The 25,088-nt window shown below is 39.3% G+C and overlaps 3 protein-coding genes across 6 annotated transcripts; 2 read left to right on the top strand and 1 right to left on the bottom strand.

Moving 5' to 3' along the window:
* The first annotated feature begins 4,011 nt into the window (after positions 1-4,011).
* LOC120311056 (olfactory receptor 11G2-like) lies at positions 4,012-6,422 on the top strand. Its single transcript, XM_039350185.1, has 2 exons — positions 4,012-4,040; positions 5,616-6,422. Exon 2 carries the CDS (start codon positions 5,661-5,663, stop codon positions 6,420-6,422), a length of 762 nt encoding a protein of 253 aa, XP_039206119.1. The 5' UTR covers positions 4,012-4,040; positions 5,616-5,660.
* Positions 6,423-14,515: 8,093 nt separating this feature from the next.
* On the top strand, positions 14,516-15,723 carry LOC120311055 (olfactory receptor 11G2-like). Its single transcript, XM_039350184.1, is given in 2 exon segments — positions 14,516-15,325; positions 15,328-15,723. Coding segments are annotated over 2 exon segments (906 nt in total). The 5' UTR covers positions 14,516-14,538; the 3' UTR covers positions 15,447-15,723.
* Positions 15,724-17,414: 1,691 nt separating this feature from the next.
* Positions 17,415-23,557, bottom strand: LOC120311007 (olfactory receptor 11H6-like). 4 transcript variants are annotated; one of them, XM_039350086.1, is made up of 2 exons: positions 23,268-23,557; positions 17,415-20,222 (listed from the first exon to the last, which is right to left on the bottom strand). In XM_039350086.1, exon 2 carries the CDS (start codon positions 20,220-20,222, stop codon positions 19,257-19,259), a length of 966 nt encoding a protein of 321 aa, XP_039206020.1. In that variant the 5' UTR covers positions 23,268-23,557; the 3' UTR covers positions 17,415-19,256. The 4 variants fall into 4 exon arrangements, with proteins under 4 accessions (XP_039206020.1, XP_039206023.1, XP_039206021.1 ...); XM_039350089.1 differs by having other exon boundaries at positions 17,415-20,077; XM_039350087.1 differs by having other exon boundaries at positions 23,316-23,557.
* Between the last annotated feature and the right edge of the window lie 1,531 nt (positions 23,558-25,088).

The following is a 25,088-nucleotide window of genomic DNA, read 5'->3' as shown; positions in this document are numbered from 1 at the left end:
TCTCTTCTTTGGGGACCATTCAAAATTACAACAGCACTTGAAAAGCAGAACTTAAAAGTGGCATAAAGTTGCAGGATCCAATCTGAGTCGGCCACCAGAGGTTTGGTCTTCCAAGCTTTTGGACTCATGCTGGAGCCCTCAGGAAACTTCTCTCTAGCAGAGTGCATGCTTTGAGCTATTCTCTGGGCAGTATTTATGTGGTGCCAAGTTGTGTGTGGCTTTTTAGTTGTTGATTGGGGGTGTTGATGGCCAGTTGCTAAGTCATTGACTGTGGTTTCCTTGTGCTGCCAAATCCTCAGCTCCTAAGTGCCAGATAAGCTGGTGGTAAATCAGCACTCCTGTTGACTGAAGCCTGGGAAATGGATCCCTCGCCAGTCATCACATAGCCCAAGGCACATATTTTGGTGAGAGAGAAGTTCCCTGAGGAAGGGCACCAGCATGAGTCTGAAAGCTCGGAAGACTAAATCTTTGGTCCTGGTGACCAACCCTTATTGGATCCTGCAGCATTATCCTGGGACATTTGCCTTCCTTCGTGGCATAAAGTTCCGGCTTTGCCAGCACTCCCACGATCATGTGTTCATGATCTGGGTGCTTGACAACTAGCTCATACTTATGATGGGTGCAGTATCCACAGCCCTATGTGATCATAATTTATGACCTTCCTTGCTGGCTACCAAAAGTCAATGGGAAAGCCAGCAGGAAGTTACTTGCAAGTTACTTGGGTAAGTTGCTTGCAACCTTCCCTGTTCACCAGCAATCACCTGCAGCTCTAACATGCTTATGCCATGCCTCATGGGCCACTCATATAGCATCCTCTGCTCAGCGGTACCTAAACCTGGCCCTCCTGCACTCTATGCCTTACTGTACCTGCTTGCCAACCTGGGACTTAACAACTGATGATCCACACTTAATGATGGCTGTGGGGAGTACTGGGATTGCCATCACTAAGTGACATGGTCACATGACATTGTGCTTTACCGCTTAGTGAGAGAAATTCCAGTCCCAATTACTCTTGTTAACTGAGGGCTACCTGCCTGTTTGTTTTTTCAAAGCCATATTATCTTTGTAGTCAAGGCTCAGCTGTATTTTACATTGAACTTCTGTTCGGTATTGCAAGATCCTTGAATGCATCTCCTATCATATTTTTAATACAATAGTATCAACTTGCCACCTTGTTTTATGTTTCATTTGTTTTGTAAAGAGATGAGAGCAGATGGTTTGCCAACACAAACAATTATAGGAGATGACCAGGAAGAGCTGGAGGGCAGGATCAAACATGTCATCAGTTTAGAGTTGTTCCGCTCCTGCAAGGGACCTAAATCCATCCCCTTTCTTGAATTCCATTGACTCTTATCTAGCACCATTAGCAGAGAAAGATTCTTGTGTATAGATAATGTGTAATAAACCTGAAGTGCTTTAACTGAACTCCTGTTCCAGATTACATGTGCCTGACAGCAATATTAAATTGAGCTGAAACATCTGTAGATGATTAAACACACGAGGCAAGCATATAACATCACTACTTGGATCCATTCATAAACACTATCATATCTCTCCATAAAATGTAACCTCAGAATATAGCGTATTCTTAGTCAAAATGTCACAATATCAAGCTCTTAAAAAGAGACAGCCATGTTTTGCAAGCATCTGTTAGCAAAGGTAAAGATGCCCTCAAATGCACTCTTAACCAGACCTCATTTCTCTTTAGCCCTCTGCCAAGTGGCCCATACCTTCTGCTTCTTGGACTAGCTGCCACCTCGTCATTTCTTATTTGGCATCCTCCCCACTGACCCCAGGATATGTGTCTGAGAGAAGGCTCCCACTTCTGGTGTTACTTTCTTACTTAGTAAATAAATAAACAAATCTCTCCCCATACTACACAGCATCAGAAAGTAGCAGCTTTTCTTTGATGGAATGTGCAGCTGAAGAAGGAGTAGGAGGGGAGGGGGATTGGCAATAGTACTATGACTTTCCAGGGAGGAGATAGCATATTCCAGATAGGGGCCTAAGACATCAGACTGCACAGTCCTGAACTGGATGAGGGAGGGAGGGAAAGGATCAGGGTAGCCACACTGTAGAATCTCCCAGGTTATATCTATTCTGTTAGAAGACTATAACTTTAGTCTGGCAAGATTCTGTCTATTAGGTAGAAGCAAATTAAAAGCTGAACTCAACTGGATCTCACTGTGCCATTTTTGCACTTAGGCATGACTCTTCCCACATGCATTGAATGCAAACCAATCTCATAAGAGATAGAGAAAATAAAATGTTATTAAAAAGGATTTACAATGTGGAAAAACATTTCAATGTTGATAGGTAGGCAATCAACCTTGGAAAATATACTATTCTGATTAAGACATCCAGCACATGCAAATGAATGGGACAAGAGCAAGAATTCAACAGAATACATAGAGGTTCTTTTATTTAAAAAAGTTTTATTTTTATTAGGAGTAAAAAAAAGCTTTACAAAATTCTGATCCATTGTAAGATGATGCTAATCTGAGACCAATGAAAGAAAACCGTTTTTGAAAAAAAACAGGAGCATTAATTTCTTGAAAGTTTGCGTTAAACTGATTGAAAATATTTTAAAATTATGCAGTGAAAGTAAATAGGCAAAGATGGATGGCCTAGGGCAGTGATGGTGAACCTTTTAGAGACTGAGTGCCCCAAAAATGCCCCCCCCAGCCCCTGCTCCACCCCAGTCCCACCCACACTGCCCCTGCCTGCCCCCAGTTCTGCCCCTAGCCCCACCCACTCTGCCTCCACCTGCCCTGCCCCCACTCCACCCCCGCCCACCCACAGGGCCACTCACTGCCAGCCGCAGATCGCCAGCCGCAGATCGCCCAGGTGACCCAGCAGCACCATGGCGGCCACGCCCTCTGCCTGCACCTTGCAGCATCAACTGCATGCGATGAGGCATGAGGGCGGAGTCTTGTCCCAGCTGCACGGTTGCCATGTCCTTGGTTGCGCTGCTCTGTACGGGCCGTGCCTGGGCACGACTCTCCTCCGGGGAGGCTGTTGGGGAGGAGGGGATGGTGGAGGGAGGCGGGGCTGGGATGACGGCACAAGTTCCCACAGACAGGACTCTGAGTGCCGCCTCTGACACACGTGCCATAGGTTCGCCACCACTGGCCTAGGGAGAATTAGTCTTTTCCTATGGGATAAATTGACAAATCTTCTCACTTAAAGAAAAACAAATTGGGATGGGGAATATGGAGTTAGAATATGGAGGAAAAGACTTTCTCTCACTCCTTAATTTTAATCCTTCCTTTTTCCACTCCAAAACTGCCAAATAAACAGGAGAGAAAAGGAGACATCCTAATTTCACTTTATCACTCTCTGTGGACAGGACCCTCCTGAGACCTTAAATAATGAAAATGCGGTGCCAGGTTGCTTTTATTGGTGAGCTCTTCATAAAGGGGAAGCTGGCTGGATTTGCAGAGCATTCTTCCAAATCTGGTAGTGTTTGTAGGTTTGCATTAGTGCTTTTTTCCACGATGTGACCTTCTTTTTCTTTTAATCTCTAAATCCAATTGCCCTTCTATCCTTGAATCATGAAAAAAAAATGAACTGTGGATGGACGTGCAAATAAACTCAGTTCTCTCTAACCTATCAATTCTTCTTCTAGAGCTGAAGAAAGAGCCCTCAGTTGGTTCCTTAAGGAAGTTGCAACCTTTCCTTAAGTTTAGGAGAAGGAAAAGTGAGGAAAGGTAAACATCAGTATTTAAAATATTGATCCTGTAGATCTGGCAAACTTGAAAAACTGCATACATTGAGGCAATAGGTTTGATCCTTCTGGGGAAGGTCTAGTTACCTAGTCACTAGAAGTCAGCTCTGAGCTGATAGCAGATAATAAATAAGTTTGAATCAAAGATCATAGGAATCAAAACATATATCCTGTTACACACGTGTTTCTCTGTATAAAATAAAGATTAATACTACTATTTCTTTTCTCCTCATATGTAATTTACTTGTGCCCCAGATCTGGACATATGAAATTACCATGAGAGAATGTCATCTTAGATGCCTCCGAACCTGTGGTAAGGAATTCTGATTTATACATTTTAAGGACTATTTCAGGAACAATCAATCCAGAGTTTTGAAAGAATAATGTTGGACTGTGGTCCCTGACAGCGAAACTGGTGAGATGTGTGTCTGATGGACAAAAACTAGTGAGAAGCTGTGGTCTGATGGGGGAAGTTAGCTTGGGTAGATTGTATAACATTGCAGTGACAGGAAATGAGTTTAGGAGGTGATGGGACAACTGTATAGGATAAACTCCACCTTTAAATTTTTTATCACTCCAAAGCCCACTTCCCCCTTTTTGTTTTCTAGAGATATGTTCTCAAGTCTTTGATGAACTCTCCAACATTTCTTTTTTTACAAGGGTTCCTGCCCTGTGAATAGTTGACTGTCATAGAGACATTAATGTTCATCCAACAATAGGTCTATTGGGTGATGGCTAGATGAGCAGCCTAACAGGCACGCCAAAAGAAATTGCCTGTCTGAATTTAGAAGTGGAGAACTTCAACAGAGAGTTATCAGGCCAGTGAGCATAGCTTCCAGTCAGGGTTAGTCATAGTGATCTTAGACTTCCGGTAGACATGGACTTCAGCTCCAGAATTGTGCAGCTATTATTGCAATTATTGAGAATTCTGAAACTTGAAGTCCATATATCTGGAGACCACCCAGTATGTGGAAGGAGATCGTAGCATGGCTTCTCTGAGATCATTTTACCATGAAGGAACATTTATTCATGTTTGGTGGACATGGAAGAAAGCTAGAAAAATGCATTGCATTTAATAATACAGAATATTTTAAGGATGAATATATAATTAAAAGTAGAGACTTTTCTTTTGGGACTGAAGGATAAGGAGAGGGAAAAAAACCCATGAAACTTTGTTTTTGTACATGAAATTTATAATGCGATTGTTATATTAACAAATGTGGAAAGATTCAGTTTTAGCCACAATGGTGGTCTGAGGGATGAAGATGATGCAGTTGCTGAGAGGACTTATGTCTTCGCTATCTCTCTGTTTTACTGAGAGACAGTAAAGGCATCTAAGTTCAATGAAGATTGGAAATATGAAATGATGATTATGATGTTTAGAACAAAAAATAGATCAGAGATAAAATATAAGTAAAGTTGTAACTATATAGTAAGTTATAACTGCTGTAAAAGAAAATCAGGAGTCATTTCTTTGTATTTTTTCTCTCTTTTCTCCCTATTGATTTCTCCTTCCTTCCTTCCTTCCTTCCTTCCTTCCTTCCTTCCTTCCTTCCTTCCTTCCTTCCTTCCTTCCTTCCTTCCTTCCTTCCTTCCTTCCTCCCTCCTTCCCTCCCTCCCTCTTTCTTTCTTTCTTTCTTTCTTTCTTTCTTTCTTTCTTTCTTTCTTTCTTTCTTTCTTTCTCTTTCTCTTTCTCTCTCCTTCATTCCTTCCTTCCTTCCTTCCTTCCTTCCTTCCTTCCTTCCTTCTTTCCTTCCTTCCTTCCTTCTTTCCTTCCTTCCTTTTCTTCTAAATATTAGTTGTTAGTTCTAACTTTCATCTTAACACTTTAATCAAATTCTATTTTTAAAAAATCAAGTTGATCATTTCCCCAATTTGATTCTTCTAGCAACAGAGGTACAACCCTTTGGATCAAGTCAACCATACCAGGGTGATGAAGGGCTTTGTTCTTCTGGGCTTCCCATCCCTTTCGCCCTCCTTCCAGCTGCTCCTATGCTCCCTACTTTCCATCTGCTACGCCTTCACCTTGGTGGGGAACCTCTGCATCGTATGGGCTGTTCTCTTGGACTCTCGACTCAGCCGCCTGCCCATGTATATCCTCCTGGGAAACTTTTCGGGTCTAGAGATGTGTTACGTAACCACCACGGTACCCAGGATGCTCTTCGATTTGGCCTCTCCACTGCCGGGTGTCATCTCTTTCCATGGCTGTTTTCTCCAGTTCTATTTTTTCTTTTCTATGGGGACCACCGAAAGTTTCCTTCTTGCTGCAATGGCCTTAGACCGATACTTGGCCATCTGCCACCCATTGAGATACCCACTGCTGATGTCTCAAAAGTTCTGCTGCATCCTGGCTGCTTCCTGTTGGGCTTCTGGCTTTCTCTGGTTTCTGGCACCCATCGTTTTGATTTCCCAGCTCCATTTCTGTGGCTCCAATGTCCTCGATCACTTTATCTGTGACCCAGGGCCGCTGTTGGCCTCTTCATGCACTCCAGCCCTAGGCATAGAACTGGGCTTCTACAGCCTCAGCTCCATCACTATTTTTGGTGTGTTCCTCTTCATTGTTTGCTCCTATGCTACTCTCCTCTGGACAGTAATGAGGCTCCCTTCAAGCACTGGGAGACAGAAGGCATTTTCCACATGTACCTCACATGCAATAGTGGTAAGCCTTTTCTATGGCTCAGTAATGGTCACTTAGGTAGTCCCCGAAGCTTCAGGAGGAAGCAACAAAGTGGTGACGCTTTTCTATTCGGTGCTGACCCCCTTGCTCAATCCACTCATCTATAGCTTGAGGAACAAGAAGATGAAAGATGCTATAAAAAGGACACTGTTCCCGGAAAATTGGGATTCGTGGATTCATTGGTCTAGATCTTGGTCAAGAGATCAGAGCCTTTTCCCTTCTAGGATCTTTTATAGTTGAAAGTAAATCATTCTTATGAGTTTTGAAGTACAAAAATATGCCAAACAATGAAGGACTAGAGTACAATGAAAGTATGCTCTTAGTTTAAATACTATTAAGGGACATACAAAAGTATGATCCTTAAAGAAAAGACATTACTGTTCTTTAAAATAATACTTCTGTATATTTCATAATAACTGTGGAACTTGTAATTGTAATTTGTAATTATGGTGTTCGTAATTTATATTGCCTTGAAGCCAAGCAAATATTGGATGGCTATTCTAGCTTGATGAAGGAACATATTCAGGGGATGATGAAATTAAATGTTAATTAAATCTAACTTAATTTTTCTTTTGAATCGTGTGTGGGGGGGGGGTTGGTCTTTGACCAGAAAAAGCAGTATATCTACTTTATGAAATGTAATAATCTAGGCCAGGGGTAGGCAACCTTGGCTCTTTTATGACTCGTGGACTTCAACTTCCAGAATTCCTGAGCCAGCCATGCTGAGGAGAAATGGAGAGGTTTCCAAGCGGAGCCATGCTGGCTCAGGAATTCTGGGAGTTGAAGTCCACGACTCATAAAAGAGCCAAGGTTGCCTACCCCTGATCTAGGCTATGAAACTGGTTTTAAAAACTGTTGAAAAGCAGATAAATTAAATAATGAAAGGTTTCTATCTGTTTTGGGGTGTGTTGTGAATTGTTATTAGCCATCCAGGTTTATATAAGTAAAATCAGAGAGGAGCATATATATTTTTCAAATACCAATTGGAGAGAATATTTATAGCTCAGGCTTTAACTGTTGGGTCTTTGGTACTCTCTGAGCTTGGTGACTTTCTTACAGATATTTCATTACACAATTAGGTAACACCATCACTTCTACCATAGTGTCTTATGATTTGTTACCTGACATCCCCCTCACTAATCCCAACATATGTGTATACGAGAGAGCTCCTGTGTAACTTTCTGACATAGTAATTGCTAAATAAGTACATAAATAAATTAAATACTGTAACATCAAGTTCAAGCTATATGGCATCTTCAGGTTTTCTGAAGAAGGACTGAGGGAAAATGTCAGCAGTAGCACCATGGCTTCCCAAGGAAGAGGCAGCATGTTTCAGAAAGGGGCCCAAGACAAGATGTCTGTGGAGATTCTCAGTCATCCAGGTCATGGTTGTCCCAAAGGTGTTTTTTCACAAGGTATCTGTATTTTCTTGTTTTTCTTTGAAAATGATTCTCTTCTCATCCAAGAAGCTTTTTCAGCTCTGACTGGATGATGATGATCCTTCCATTCCCCACTGTCTAGTCAGAGCTGAAGAAGCTTCTTGCATGAGAAGCGAAACGTCTTCAAAGAGAAAAGAGAAAGTCCAGTTGCCTTGTGAAAAAGGACCTTTGGGATGCATAAACCAGAGCTGGATGGGGTGGGGAGGAAAAGATTCAGAGTAGCCACACCATACTATCTCCCAGGGCATATCTATAAGATTAGAAAGTTATAACTTTAGTGTGGCAAGATTTTGTCTATTTGTTGTACAGAAATAAAGAACTGGAGTTGATTGACTCTCACTGTGTTGTTCCTGTGCTTAGATCTGACTATTTCCACTCCCATTAGATATAAACCAAATTCACAAGAGATAGAGAAAATAAAATTTCATTTAAAGGAAGGGTTTAAAATATGGAAAACATTTAGCTTTAAATGTTGGAATGCAGGCAATCAACCTTGGAAAAGATATCTGAGAATGCTGTCTGTGAAAAGTGCTCTTGAATGTTCCTTTTGGTTTAATTTGTCAAATGGACCAGCTCATTCATGAACTGTTGGCTTTAGTTTTCTGAGGTCCAAGAACTGTTGTTCATAAAATATGGTTTCTAGTTTGGTCTTTTCTACAAAAGCAACTACACTGTTTAGCAAACAAGCATGGTTGTTACTACCATAAAGTATCAACATGATGTAAGGATGAGCCAAAAGGTTATTTGGGGACTATATACAGTAGTAAGTGAAAATTAATTGGATTATGCGACTACTATGCTGACATTGTAATGCAGGATCAAAATACAAACATGTCAACTTCATTGTTCCTAAGTGAAGAGTGGCTTCAAACTATTGAGTTCCAATAGTTTGAAGTTCTGGAATACTGTATCCAGTTTTGGTGATCACGTTGCAAAAAAAAAAAAAATATTGAGACTTTGGAAAAAGTGCAAAGAAGAGCAACTAAGACAAGTGTTTCTCAACCTTGATAATTTTAAGGCATGTGGACTTCAACTCCCAGAATTCCACAGCCAGCAATGCTGGCTGTGGAATTCTGGGAGTTGAAGTCCACATGCCTTAAAATTGTCAAGGTTGAGAAACACTGATTTACTAAGATGATCAAAGGTTTGGAGACTAAAACACATGAAGAACAGTTGCAAGATTTCAGTTTGGCTAGTCTAGAGAAAAGAAGGACTAGGGAGGACATGATAGCAGTACTCCAGTATTTGAGAGGTTGTCACAAACAGAAAGGGATCAATTTAGTTTCCAAAGTACCAGACAACCGGACAAGAAACAATGGATGGAAACTAATCAAGGAAAGGAGCATATTGGAATTAAGGAGAAACTTCTGAACAGTGAAGACAATTAGCTTGCCATCAGAAGTTGTGGGTTCTTCATCACTGGAGGTTTTAAAGAAGAGACTAGCTAGCCATTTGTCTGAAATGGTATAGGGTCTCCTGCTTGAACAGGAGGTTGGATTAGAAGACCTCCAAGATCTGTTTCAACTCTATTTTGATTGAGTGAGTGAGCACATTCACATAGAGGGAAAAAAAACAAAAACCTTTTGTTAGAATTTCATATAGAGACAGTTCTGTTTTGGTAGGTGATTTTCATTACAGGAAGAACTTTGAAGCAACTGATTTATCTGTGGAAATTGCTGATAAAAAACAATCAATTAAGTAAATTCCAATTACCACATTGTTTGTACTTTTAAAACAATTGCAGAAGTTTTGCCATCCCCAAAATAATAATTGTAATTGTCCCCTGCCCAGAGAACTCTATTTAATAGGGTAAATCAGAATTATATAGTATTTGCTTGTGAAGTCAATTTAACTTTCTGTGGGCTTATTGAATAGAAGGTACAACAACAGGACAACTGAAACAAATAATGGCAAATAAAAACCTCAGTGAAAACAGACAAACAACACAAAACCAAACAAAAGAAAAAAAAACACACACCACAACATCTTCATCCCCTTTTTCATCCTGGAAGTGTGTGTAGCCCTTTGAGGTAGGACAGGTCATGAAACATGCATTGCAAGACTTATAGGAATGTTATTTTATTTTTGTAAGATCTTATAACTGAACATGAGAGCATGCCAGAATTTCTCATTCTACATTCCTATACAAAGATGGACTTGCAAGCAGCTGCTTCTACAAGATTAGGACCAAATATTTTAGAGCAGGTCAGTCTGCAGTCAACACAAATGCCTCAAGTTGTACCTCCAAACCAATTGGCGATTAATTCAAATTGGGAATTTGCTACTACAAAATGTGGTGCTGGTACTACCTACGCTGGCTTCAGAAAAGGGTGGACCAATTCATGGAAGTCATGGGAAACATTGGTTATTAGCCTGGATGGAAGTAGGACTGTCTCTGAAGGGCATCTGCTGGAAGACTTGTGGATTTTTTGCAATTGGTTGGCCACTGTGAGAACAGACTCCAGAACTAGATGGACCAGGATAGGCCACAAAGGGCTCTGCTCATGTTCTTGACTAGGAATAAAGGTAAAGTTTCTGTCTAGTCATGTCTGACTCTCTGTTTCTTGGCCAAGAATACATTTCTTGGCCTGAAAACATTTCTGTGGTCATGTGGCCAGCATGGCAATACAGCAAAAGTGCATGGAACACTGTTACTTTCCCACCAAAGTGGTACTTATTCATCTGCTCGCATTTGCATGCTTTCGAACTGCTGGATGGCAGGAGCTGGAGTAAGCAATGGGAGCTCACCCCATTGTGAGGTGCTTGGGTCTCAAACCTGAGCTGTCAGCTTTCCAGCCGACAAGCTCAGCATCTTTAACCAGTGAGCCATCGTACCCCTTCTTAACTAGTACACAGGCCACAACCTCAGTGTTCTGTACTCCCAATACCAAGAGGCAGTTAAGGACATGACCATCACATTTTGAACCTCTTATAGTTTCTGAATAATGCTAAAGAGCAGCTCCACATAAAATATATTGCAGAAATCCAACCTTATAGTAATGAAGGTGTGAGCTACTCTAAGTCTTCCTGCCATTCTGTTGTCCTCTTGGGCTACAATGAACAGGGTTCTCAGCCAGAAGGACTCATGCATCTGACCAGAGTTGCTACTAAACAAATGAAAACATCCCAAGTTCACTTTCTCTTCTCAAGAGAGAGAAAACCCTCTTGAGACCTTAAATAATGGAAATACAATGTCAGATTTCTTTTATTGGTGAACTCTTCATAATGGAGATGTGGGGTGGATTTGCAGAGAAATCTTCCAAATCAGGTAAGATTTATGGGTTTGCATTACTGTTTTTTCTACTAACTAACCTTCTTATGTTCTAATCAATAAATCCAATTGTTCTACCATCCTGGAATCATTGAAAAAATGTAACTGTAGATGGACTTCCAAATTAACACAACTCTGTAACCTACTAATTCTTCTTTTAGAGCTGAAGAAGGAATCTTCTTCACCCTTAATCTAAAGGAAGTTTTAACCTTTCCTTAAGTTTAGGAGAAGGAATAGAGAGGAAAAGTAAATATTAGTATATCAAACATTGCACTTTTTGAGCTGAAAAACTCATATAGATTTAAAGCTACATACAGTGAAACAATAAGTTTGATTCATCTGGAGAAGATCTAGTTATACGGATGGCACCCAATCATTATGCTTAAATCAAAGACATTTGATCTTAGGAACAAATACATGTATGATGTTACGCAAGTGTTTCTGCATATAAAATAAAGATTACTACCTCTTCTTTTCTCTTCTTCTCTAATTTCCTTGTGTCCCAGATCTGAACATATGCAATTAGCATGACAGATGTCATCCTGGCATGTCTCCGAACCTGTGGTAAGGAATTCTGATTTATAAAAGTTAAGTACTATTTCAGGAACAATCAATCCAGTTTTTTGAAAGAATGATGGTAGGTCCTGCTAGTGAAACTGGTGAGATGTGTGTCAGATGGACAAAAACTGGTTAGAAGATGTGGTTTGATGGACATGATGGGTTGGTGGAAGTTAGCTTGGGTAGAATGTACAATATTGCAGTGACAGTTAGGAAATGAATTTAGGAGTTGTCTAGAAAACATAGATGATGGGACAACTGTTTAGGATAAACTCCACCTTTAAATTCTTTATCACTCCAAAACCCACTTCCCTCTTTTTGTTTTCTAGAGATATATTCTCAAGACTTTGATGAATTCTCCAACTTTTCTTTTTTACAAGGGGTCCTGCCCTGTGAGTAGCTAACTGTCACAGAGACATTAATATTCATCCAATAATAGTCTACTGAGTGGTGGTTAGATGAACAGCCTAGTAGGCATGCCAAGAGAAATTGTCTGTCTGAATTTAGAACTGGAGAACATCAACAGAGAGTTTTCAGGCCAGTGAGCACAGCTTCCAGTCAGGTTTGGTCCATAACGGTCTTGGACTTCCTGTAGACATGGACTTCAGCTTCCAGAATTGTGCAGCTATCATTTCAATTACTGAGAATCTGAAACTTGAAGTCCATATATCTGGAGGTCACCCAGTTTGTGGAAGGGAATCTTAGCATGGCTTCTCTGAGATCATTTTACCATCAAGGGACATTTATTCATGTTTGGTGGACATGGAAGAAAGCTAGAAAAAATGCATTGCTTTTAATAATACAGAACATTTTAAGGATGAATATATAATTAAAAGCAGAGACTTTTCTTTTGGGACTGATGGATAAGGAGAGGGGGAAAAAACCATGAAACTTGTTTTTGTTTTTGGAATTTGCTGAGAATTCTGAAACTTGAAGTCCATAACAACTATATAGGATAAACTCCACTTTTAAATTATCACTCCAAAATCCAGATCCCTCTTTTTGCTTTCTAGAGATACATTCTCAAGTAAGGACTCTTTCAGAAACAATCAATCCTGATTCTTCAAACAGTGATATTGAACTATAAATGGTGTGAAACTGGTGGGACACATTTCAATCTGTAATCGGATGGACAGTAATGGATCAGGGGAATGTTGGTAGAATGTTGTCTGATAACATTGCATGATAGTTAAGGAAATGAGTTTGGGAACTCCCTAGAAAATATGGGTGATGGGACAACTATAACAGGATAATGCCCAAAGAAGGTCGATAAGGATGATTCAGGAGCCAATTTCTATGAATCAGAAGGACCTGGCCATGTTTAGCCTGGATAAATGATGTCTGAAGGACAATGTGATAATGCTCTTCAAGCATCCAAAAGATCCATATTTGTTCCCTCTTGTTTCACAGCACAGGATTCAGAATGACAGATTTAAGCCTCAGAGATGCAGTTTGGATTAAATGTTAGACAAAATTAGTAATGGTAAGAGCAATTCAGTGGTGATATCCATCATCTTGAAAGAAGATGGGGTCTCCTTCATTGGAGGTGCTCAAAGAATTCTCAACATCCATCTGCTGGGATGCATAATTTGGATTCCTGGATTGAACAGATGTTGAACTCAGTGGTCTATGTGAAGTTATGATCCTGTAAACTAAGTTATTTGAGGTTAAATAGGTTTAGTTTTGATGAAATGGTCCCCAAAGTTTTCTTTTTATAAAGTATTTAGAATATGAGTCTAGAATAGACTGAGTAAATCAAAGTTCTATTTTTTTTTATTTTTGGAAAGGCTACTCAGTTTTGCACATCATAAGCCTGCTTTGTAGGGAAATTATGAAAATAAAAGGAAATGGGACCATATTTTATGTCCCCACTGGCTTTCTTGATAAGAAGAAAAGAAGGTTGGGCAAGTGAAAAGTAAGTTAAAAAAAAAGTAAAAATCACAAAAGTGATTTTTTTCCCTTTCTAGAAAAACTGAGAGATGCAGCAACGGGAGAAATCCTTCATTCTTAGTAATATTTATCTGCATTCTAAAAGGATGCTATTTATTGGAATTCCAGTCCCAAATCTAGCTATCTATCACTTTACCTCAGATTTCAGGGAATAAAACAGACCTATGTTGGTAACTCTACAATCATTTAAAATCAAAATATCTCATAATGTGCCACCATATTTGACAATTACAATGTTTATTTTTCTCTTTCAGAAATGTTACACTTAGGGTCCTTTTGACAGCTAAAAATGGTTTGTGCATTGATTAATTACCGAAAGCATTATTATAAAATATTTTTCCTTCCAATTTTAAGTTCTTTCTGTTTATTTTCTCTTGATCTTTAAATTTCTTAGCACTCCGAAACTCAGTTCTATCTTTCTGCTTTCTAAGATATGTTCTTCAGTCTTTGCTGTTTTCTTCTATAAATTCTCCAACTTTTCTTTCTTTCATTTTTCATGTATTCCTGCCCTTGTGAGTACCTGACTGGGACAGAGACATTAATGTTCATAGTAAAAATAAATCTATTGGGTGATGGTTAGTGAATAACATGGTAGACAAGCTAAAAATTATTGCTTATCTGAATTTAGAAGTGAAGAACAACAGAGAACTTTCAGACCAGTGATCCTCTAGGCATGCTTAATCCATAATAGTCTTGGATCCACCTCTAGATGTGGACTTCAGCGCCCAGAATTGAGCAGTTATTATGGCAATTACTGAGAATCCTGGTAGTTGAAGTTCACATATCTGAAAGCTATCCAAGTTGGGTAAAGATGTCATAGTATGGTTTTTTTTCAGACATTGATTGTTTTCCCAATGTGTGATTCTCCTAGCAACAGAAGTACAACCCTTTGGATCAAGTCAACCATACCAGGGTGATGAAGGGCTTTGTTCTTCTGGGTTTCCCATCCCTTTTGCCCTCCTTCCAGCTGCTCCTATGCTCCCTACTTTCCATCTGCTACACCTTCACTTTGGTGGGGAACCTCTGCATCATATGGGCTGTTCTCTTGGACTCTCGACTCAGCCGCCTGCCCATGTATATCCTCCTGGGAAACTTTTCGGGTCTAGAGATGTGCTACGTAACCACCACGGTACCCAGGATGCTCTTCGATTTGGCCTCTCCACTGCCGGGTGTCATCTCTTTCCATGGCTGTTTTCTCCAGTTCTATTTTTTCTTTTCTATGGGGACCACCGAAAGCTTCCTTCTTGCTGCAATGGCCTTAGACCGATACTTAGCCATCTGTCACCCACTGAGATACCCACTGCTGATGTCTCAAAAGTTCTGCTGCATCCTGGCTGCTTCCTGTTGGGCCTCTGGCTTTCTCTGATTTCTGGCACCCATCATTTTGATTTCCCAGCTCCATTTCTGTGGCTCCAGAATCCTCAATCACTTTATCTGCGACCCAGGGCCACTGTTGGCCTCTTCATGCACTCCAGCCCCGGACACAGAACTGGCCTTCTACAGCCTCAGCTCCATCGCTATTTTTGGCCCCTTCCTCTTCATTGTTTGCTCCTATGCTACTCTCCTCTGGACGGTAATGAGGCTCCCTTCAAGCACTGGGAAACGGAAGGCATTTTCCACATGTACCTCACATATGCTGGTGGTAAGCCTCTTCTATGGCTCCATCATGGTCACTTATGTAGCCCCAGAGCATCAGGAGGAAGCAACAAAGTGGTGACGCTTTTCTATTCGGTGCTGACCCCCTTGCTCAATCCACTCATCTACAGCTTGAGGAACAAGGAGATGAAAGATGCTCTGAAAAGGACAGTATTCTGGGAAAATTAGGGAGTGTGATTCATGGATGGTTGGTCTGGACCTTGGTCAAGAGATCAGGGCCTTTTCCCTTCTAGGACCTTTTTGAGTTTATAATGACATCATTGTTATTGATTTTCATGTGTAAAAATAAGCAAAACAATGAGGGACTGGATTACAATGAAAGTGTGCTTTTAGTTTAATTACTACTGTGTTTCCCAGAAAATAAGATCCAACCGGAAAATAAGCCCTAGTGTGATTTTTCAGGATGCTTGTAATATAAGCCCCACCCCAAAAATAAGGTTGTCAGCCAGATGGATGCATTTAGTACTGTATTTCCCTGGAAATAAGACCTAATTTGAAAATAAGCCCTAATGCGTCTTTTGGAGCAAAAATTAGTATGAGACCAGTCTTATTTTCAGTATAACGGGAGATACATGGACATGATGGTTAAAGAACAGAAATGTCAATTATATTTGAGATATTTTTTGGTACAGTACTGTATCTTATCCCTGGTTTCTTTTACTCATAATTTTCAGATTCTCCATCTCAATCTGTTTGTTATCAGGTCGAAAGAAGATTTTACAATGTTTGCCAATAATATTGCTATTAATCAATTAGATTGAAGCCAGACAACCATTGGAGGGTTATTCTGTTACAGACTGAGGGATTCTAGAAGTTGGAATGACTCGGATGTGATCAGCAATCATTTTTTGGGGTCATGCTGTGACCAAATTCCTACTTAGCACTAAACTATCATGTGTTTTTCTCTGGGTTGGTATTGTGTGTAGGTTACCCCTGTGATTTATGGACCATAGATTATGGGTTAACATGCTGTGTAAAAAGAAACCATTTTACAATAAACCATGGTTATAAACAATGGCTCCCAATCGAGATGCTCAGTGTTAAAGTGTATGAACTCTAATAATAGCTAATGGGGAAATTATAAAATATACAGATAATCAAATGAAAAAATAAAAATTGTCGAGTTAAATTTATGTTTCGCCTCATGTATATCCATATATATGTGAACCTTTTTTCATTAGGTGTAATTAAAATGTCTGAACATTTGCTGCACGTTTATTTATTTATATCCAAGCTTTATTATTTTTTTCAAATAACTCAAGGGGGTGAACATATCTAGCACATCTTTCCCCTATTTTCCCCACAACAACAACCCTGTGAAGTAAGTTGGGCTGAGAGAGAGGGAAAGTCACGCAGATGGTTTTCATAGCTAAGATGGGATTAGAACTCGTGGTCTCTAGCCCAGGGCCTTAACCAGTAGGCCAAACTAATTTTCTATAGCTCTGGACAATCTGTTTACTGGCCTCATGCTTGAGATGTTTTAGAATATTTTTTATCATTACAATAACCTCTTCCCCTCCTACAAAAAAAAAATTATAAGGAGAGGTCTTAGTATCATCTTCTGTTTGCAATCTTCCCAATTTCTCAGTTTCTCTTTTGACGAAGATACAATAGTTCCACAATATTAATAGCAACACAAGTTCAGTTGAGAAACCCAAGACATCAGCCTTATCTCTTTCCACTCCAGAAACAGTTTTTTTGACTCCAGGAAACAATCCTCAATACCTAATATTCAGAAGTAAGGATATTATGGGATGTAAGATGGTGGAGTATAGACAAACCTGAAATCAAAGTATATGGTTGGTCATGGAAGATAGGGATAAGAATAAAAGAGAATATTTGTAATTCAGGGTTGAACTATGGAGTCTCTGGTACTCTCTGAGCTTGGTTATTTTCTTGCAGACATTTCATTACCCAACTAAGTAACATCATCAATGCATTGATGATAAAGTGACCTAATCTTTAATGCCTTTCGTTGCATGGGCCCAGGTTACCTGAAGAACCATCACTGAAAACATTAAAAACAGCAGACAGAAAATTCCAAACTCAAAAAAAAATGGCACAAAAGGAAAAGGAATAGATATATCTATATCATTGTCACCATCAATAACAATAGTTTATTTATTCCACAGCAAGATAATCCGGCTATATATCATATATTCATTAAAAAAAAATAAGGCAAGCATTTTGAAATATCAACACCAAATGTAGAAATCCATGGCTGAATATTGCACATTTAATTAAAAGTATTTTTATATCTTGCATTAAGTACATTTTGCTTTTGACCTCAAATACACTGTCATTTTCATAGCTACACAACAATTTAATTAAAACACACATATACAATCCTCAGGTTTTTCCATTTCTTGTAGGAAGAGAAAATGACAGTTGAATGAGAGAAGAGGCAAGTATCATAGATTATTTATCAGCAGTTTTCCCTCTTTCAGAGATAACACAACAAGATAAAGCAAAAAAAGGGGGGGGGTTGTAAAAAGCATTAATGAAACTTGGCTGTCAGACTTTTTATAGCTTAGCTGCAACTATGTTGCATGAAAAGAGACCGACATGAAATAGAAATAGTTCTGAAAAAAAGGGAGGTTGGCTAAAAAGCTAAATAAATACACCTGTTTTTAATCTCCCAGTAAGATTTTGCATTGCATGATTATACCATGCAAAATATTTCACAAGAATATTTATTTATTACATTTTTATGTCGCACATCTCACCTACAAGGTGATTCTGGGTGGCTTACAAGTTATAAAACAAGTAAAACATAATTAGAACGTTAAAACATTAAAGCTACACAGATTAAAATATTATAAAGGTAAAGATGAAAGTTTCCCCATTTGCATTGGACTCTAGTGGGAGAGTGCTCATCTCTGTTTCTTAGTCGAGGGAGCCTGCGTTGTCTGAAGACATTCCTGTGGTCATGTGGTCAGCATGACTACACACTAAGGTGCAAAGAACACGGTTAACTTCCCGCCAAAGTGGTACCTATTTGCAATAGTGGCAAATATCTGTAGTTTGGGTGTAGAATGAGGGTGAAGGTTCATTCGCTGAGTGTATGGGTTGATTTCTGAACGTTTTGTTACCAGGCTAGCTAACACCTTCAGTAGAGTTTAGGGGATATCAGTGTTCTTATGTTTATAAGGGCTTCAGGTGTGGGTGTGTCATGTGAGCGTCTTGTGATGAGTTTTGTGATGGGCCAGGTGTGAGTCATCAGTGAAGGGCTTGTGATGGGTCTTGTGATGGGGAGGTTACCTCAGGTCAGGATCATTGGGAGGTGAACTACTGGTGGCAGGTAAGAGGGGGCTTGCCTGGGTTGGTTGAGGGTTGCTGCTGTCTCTGGTTGGCTATGTAGTTGATTTGGATCCTGATGGGTTCTTAGGCTGGTTGTAAGTCAATGTGTCTGTGGATGAAATTGCTTGTGGAGTGCCAGGCTTCGATGAATTCATGAGTGTGACGGGTGGTAGCATGGCCAATGATTTTTGTGTTACTCAGATTGAACTGGTGCTGTTTGGTGTTGGTGTGAGTAGACATTGAGGGTTTAGGATCGTGGTGTTTGACTGCCAGCCAGTGTTCGCGGATCTTGTTTTTTAATTAACGTGACATTTGTCTCATGTATTGGTTGCAATTGGTACCTATTTATCTACTTGCATTTGTATGCTTCACTGCTAAGTGGGCAAGAGCTGGGGCAAAAACGGGGGGCTCACTCTGTGGTATAGTGCTCGAGTCTCAAACCTGGGCTGTCAGCTTTCCAACTGTCAAGTTCAGCATCTTTAACTGCTGAGCCATGATGCCCCTCAAAATATTATTAAAATCTATACTAAAACTGAAACTAAGAAAGCAAAGAGATGGATGAAACGGGGATAAGGTATTCATGAGAAAACAATATTGCTGTTTTCCAAACTGCGACAACACTTGTTTATCTCACTGATTGGATGATTAGTTATATTTGTGCTATTTTCTTCTAGTTTCCTAACATTTATTTGGGTTAAATCTCAGTAAAGCTACCTTACTTCTATGTACCCTGTCCAGGGCCTCCTTCATCTGATCATTTCTCCAACAGTAGATCATGGGATTGAGAAAGGGTATAATGGCAGTGTAGAAGACAGTAACTAAATTTTTGATACCCGACTCGTTTTCCGCACTTGGGTATATGTACATCCCTGCTACGGAACCATAGAAAAGGGTGACCACCATGAGATGGAAGGAGATGGTGGAGAAGGCCTTCTTACTGCCGCTTTGGTGAGTGGCTTTCACCAAGGTGAGAACCACAGCACTGTAGGATAACACAGCAAAGAACAGGTTGAGTATGATGACTAGAGAGCTCATTGCAAATTGATAATGAAGGAGCATATTTCCAAGTGGAGAGCAAGCCAAGGAAAGGATGGGTCCAGGATCGCATATCAAATTATCAATGATGTTAGGGCCACAGAAATCCAACTTGGAGATCATAACAACTGGGATTAGATTCCACAAAAAGCCAAGAATCCAACAGATAGCCACAAGGGCATAGCAGGAATGAGGAGACATGATATAGGGGTAGCGTAGTGGGTGGCAGATAGCCAAATAGCGATCCAAGGCCATGGTTGAAAGGAAAAAGCACTCTGTGGAACCAAGACTAACAAAGCTGTAGTACTGAAGGAAGCAGGCATGGAAGGAGATGGTCCCATTTGGTGAGATCAGGTCCAAGATCATACGAGGCACAGTTGTGCTCACATAACACATCTCTAACCAGGAGAAGTTGCTCAGCAAGATGTACATGGGAAGATGGGCCAAGATGGTGTCCAGGACCACTATGGTGATAACGATGATGTTCTCAGCCAAAGTAAGGATGTAGAGAGTAGTGAAAAAAATGAGGAGCAGTAAGCGTTTCTTCTCCCCATCTCCAAAGCCCACCAAAATGAATTCCTGGACTTTGGTGCTATTTGCTGTCGCCATCTTTTAACATATAACACAGGTTACAGAATATACACCTGAGTAATCAAGGCCCATAACCTTTGGAATATCTGTATTCTAGATAAGATTTTTTTGCTGAGAAATGTCACATGGACTAAAGTTTGTGGGATCCTTGGTGCTCTCCGAGCTTGGTGGTTTTTCTGGTAGACATTTCATTATCAAAGTAGGTAACATCTGCAAGGAGCACTGATGATGTTACCTAGTTTGGTAATGAAACATTTGCAGGAAAATAACCAAACAAAAGAGAGTACCAAGGACCCCACAGTTCTACTCTGATCTACAAATATTCCTTCTTATCAGTATTAAAGTTTGCTGATCTACTAGTTCATAGCTGAGTTAGGATTGAAGTTGTAGTTATATCACAAAGTACTCATTTTAGCTTTAAAGATTTAGCAGAGTTTTAAGATGAAAAATGGAAGATCTTTAAGAACTCATCAATGTTCTCCCCTCCCACCCCATATATTTATAGATAGATATCTATCATCTAACTAGGTATCTCAATTAAATCACACAATTAAACCACACAATTCTTTTATCAGAGTAGACAGCCTACTCTGTAGGGGTTATAAGTGCAGAGGTTATAAGAAATACTATTTCAAAGAAATTAATCATGAAAAAGGAAAGAAAAAGGAAGTACAGCAAATCTTAATTTAATGAACTGTTTAATTATCTTCATTACCTGCTTTTTTCTATTTTTAGATATTTTGAGTATTTTAACTTCTGTTAAATTTGCTTCATCTATATTTTATTTCCTGTTACCAATATAAGATCACAGACACAAACACACAAAACAAAGTAATAATACAATGGATTTAAAAAATTAAATAAATTAATAAAGAGTTTGAGATTGAATTGCAGTGGTTCTTTCTTTTTTTAACTAATATCATTTCTGGATGAAAAGTTAAATAATGTTATATGTGTAACTGTGACATTTCAAATGGCAATTGATACTGATAAGAGTTTTTATTTTCCTCTTTTTATTTTCAATACTTTAAATTTTTAAATAATCAAAGATTAAAAACTTTGAGTCATATTATATAAAGATTGCTGCATTCAGATCTGTATTGAAATAATACAATATATTGTGATTTATGATATTACAACAAAGGAAAAAAACAATCTTGAGAACTATTTAGGTTGGGATGGTAATTTTCTATAAATAAATAAAGTGTTCCCCTTTTCTAATTGTGTTTTTGTGTGGGAAGAAATCTGTTTTTCTGTGTGTGTGTGTATCTGTCTGTCTGTCTGTCTGTCTGTTTGTCTGTCTGTCTGTCTGTCTGTCTCTGTGGTTGACTACATCTTTCTCTCTCTCTCTCTCTCTCTCATCTCTCTATCATCTATATCTCTATCTAGACATCAACTTATTTGCTCAGGATTTCAGCAAGTGTTGCATGCAATACTAAAACTGCAATTTCAAGACAAGTATATGTGTGTAGATCTCACATGAATGTCTCCACCCTAGTTCCTTTCCTTGTGTCATAGGTTGGCATTGCAGGTACATAGAAAAGGATGGGGCTTAGACTGCACTGCAATGCTTGTCCTTGTTTTGACGTTTGTATGGATGCTACTGAATCTGTAACTCTCAATAATCCATCCCCCCCCCCGGATGCTTACAAAGCAGTCTTATGAAACCTTTAGAAAGAGACTACAAATTCTTCTAGGGTAGAAGTAACTTGGTCAGCAGCCATGACTCAGCTCCTGGAAGCATTGACTTCCCTTTCTCCAGTCACACCTGATTCAAACATAAATGCCCACCATTTCTGGAGCATGAGAATACATCTATCATACTCAATATACACCAAACAAGCATCTAACGCCAGCACCACTTGCGTTTTCTAACTCTGTTTCAAAAATGGTTTTCTGTCTTGCACCCACCCAACTGATGCTATCTGGCTTGCATACTGTGCTTCAGTTCCTTGTCAGCAGATGACAAATAGTTACTGTATGTTAGTGGGAATGTCCTAGCCCCTCTGATCCCTGGTTCCTGTCCCCCACTGCCATTATTTTTAACAAATTTGTTTTTACACTGGTCATTGTAACAGTAAATGAACAGCCTTTAAAAAAAAATCCCTTGTGAAGTTGTCAAGAATTCTCCCTCTTTTCTAGCCCAAGATATGGAAAAAATAGTAAAATAACAATAGCACTAGACCTATATACCATTTCACAGTGCTTTACAGCCCTCTCTAAAAGGTTTACAGAATCAGTATATTGTCCCCAACAATCTGGGTCCTCATTTTACCGACCCTGGAAGGATGGAAGGCTGAGTCAACCTTGAGTCAGGATCAAACTGCTGGCAGTCAGCAGAATTAAGCCTGCAATACTGCATTCTAATCAATGTACCACCACAGCTCTTCCAAAATAGTAATCTTTTTATTTCTTTTTCCCTTTTTTTAAAAAAAAACCTGATTCAGGAGGGATAGAAAAGCTGGGAATCTGTCACTCAAGGTCTCTGATAAATGTGGACTGGATAAAACATCAAGCCAATTCTCTGGCCAAATTCAACAAAAGTGTTGAGATTTGGAAAAGAATTTCTTAACCAACTTTATTTCCAGAAAGTTGACAGTATGGAAAAAGTCAAAGAGTACTCACAGCAGTTATAAACTGGTGAATAACTAAAGAATCCCATATCTAGTTATACTTGTGGTTTATGTCCCTTACTATATGTTCCAGCCTTCTATAAATTCCACCACAACTATTTCCTAAAGTGCTTAATCTGTTTCAAGAGTAAGAGTGTTTGTGTGTGTGAAACATTTGAAGATTGCTTAGAACTGGATTTTTATGGAGCTACTTTTATTGCTGTGTTGTACGCTTCCTAGAGCTACATGTTTGTGATATGGACGGCTGTGTAAGTACGCTAAAATAAACAAATATTTATTAGTGTCATTTAGTTTCCTGATCCTCCTTATTAGGAAAAAAAAAGAAAAGAAAAGAGAATAGACATTAGACTTGACCTTTTTTTTAGGCAAGCAGAAAGCTACACAATTGTTCACCTTTTAATTTTAAGCTAAGGAAGAATTTAAATAATACCTATTTGGTCAATTTCTTCCCTTTAGCTAATTTCTTGTTAATTCTCACCCCCTTCTTCTGTTGAGTCTTCCTGTATCTCACTGGCTGCAGTACACCATTTCATGCTGCAGTGCACATGAAGACAGATAGTGCAGGGAGTATTCATGGGAAGACGAAAGATGAAGAGTCTAGATCATAGCATGAGGATCTCTCTTATATACATCCGGTTTCTCATGGGAAGGTGACCCAAAGGATCTGCCTCCTTAGTCTCCAAAAGATCTTTTCTTTAGAGATTGGTTCCTCAGCCTTCAAGGATGAAACATAGACCAGTTTCTAGAAATGGATGTGGTTTTTTTTTTTGAAGTTATGAGGTTCTGAGACCCCCCAGTCTTGAAAGCACTTCATTTAAAAAAAGCAATATATTCTTTTCATATTCAGCCCGGGGGTCATGTGGCCAACTTTTGCAACAGTCTGACACGCAAATTCAATGGGCAAGCAAGATTCACTTAACAACTAACTTAATAATGGCAATGATTCACTTAACAACTCTAGCAAGAAAAATTGTAAAATGGGACAAAACTCACTTAACAAATGTTTCACTTAGCAACATAAATTTTGGACTCAGTTGAGGACTACCTGTATTTTTTCCACAACGTCAACTCTTAGTCCATATGGCTTGGACTAAGAGAGAGTGATTGATCCAAAGTCACCCAGCCATGGTTTCCTGATTCTAGGCCAGCACCTTAACCATCAATCCAGATGCCCTTGTCTAAAGGCATTTGCACACTGCAGCCTTCAGTTGCCTCCTTCTTGTGAACAGGTCTTCAGCCAATTTCCAGGCTGAATTTCCAGGAGAAGCATAAAAATCAGTAATGCCCAGAATGCCCAGAAATTTGAACTTTAGTTCAGGTAATCCTCAACTTACAATCACAATTGAGTCCAAAAGTTCTGTTGCTAAGCGAGGCAATTGTTAACTGAGTTTTGCCCCATTTTACGACCTTTCTTGTCACAGTTGCTAAGTGAATCACTGCAGTTGTTAAGTTATTTATGCAGCTGTGAAATGAATCTGGCTTCCCATTTTTAACTTTGCCAGGTCGCCCAAAGTGATTACATGAACCCAGGACACTGCAACCGTCACAAATATGAGTCAGTAACCAAGCATCTAAAATTTTGTTCATGTGACCGTGGGGATGCTGCAGTGATTCACTTAACAACAAGAAAGGTCATAACATGGGGCAGCACTCACGTAACAAATGTCTCACTAAGCAACAGAAATTTTGAGCTCAGTTGTGGTCATAAATCAAGGACTACCATTACATTATTAAAAAGGTATTAATCTATCTTTCTGGCACAGATCCTATTTTGGCCAAAGGCACACTGGGCTAAGAACTTTGCTTTTGTTTATGGCTAGCAAATGTTTGAATAGAGCTTGCTAGAAGCAGATAGATTGATGGCCCACTGCTAGTTTATGGGAATTATCTTCCTTGTGCCACATAGAGATACTGATAAACTGGGCGCCATCTAACAAAATGAAATTCAGTGGTGAAAAAAGTAAGGTTCTACATTTAGGCAAGAAAAACCAAATGTACAGGTATAGTATAGGGCAGGGATAGGCAACCCAAAACACTCAAAGAGCCACTTGGACCCGTTTTCCACCAAAAACAAAACATGGGGAGCCGCAAAACCCTTTTGATATCTAAAATGAAGATAACACTGCATATATCCTTTTTTACCTTTATTATAGGTGTGTCTGTGTGTGTGTGTGTATGTGTATGTATGTATGTATGTATATGTATACACATGTATATATATATACACACACACACATGAAAAATAAAAGTA

The sequence above is a fragment of the Crotalus tigris genome, unplaced genomic scaffold (genome assembly GCF_016545835.1).
Source record: "Crotalus tigris isolate CLP2741 ecotype Arizona unplaced genomic scaffold, ASM1654583v1 scf7180000018306.2785112, whole genome shotgun sequence".
NCBI lineage: Eukaryota > Metazoa > Chordata > Lepidosauria > Squamata > Viperidae > Crotalus > Crotalus tigris.
This window is presented reverse-complemented; position numbering and strand designations above follow the sequence as displayed.

Excerpts from the sequence above, each read along its gene's own strand:
- LOC120311007 (XM_039350086.1), bottom strand. The coding sequence starts at position 20,222 with ATGGCGACAGCAAATAGCACCAAAGTCCAGGAATTCATTTTGGTGGGC.
- LOC120311056 (XM_039350185.1), top strand. The coding sequence starts at position 5,661 with ATGAAGGGCTTTGTTCTTCTGGGCTTCCCATCCCTTTCGCCCTCCTTC.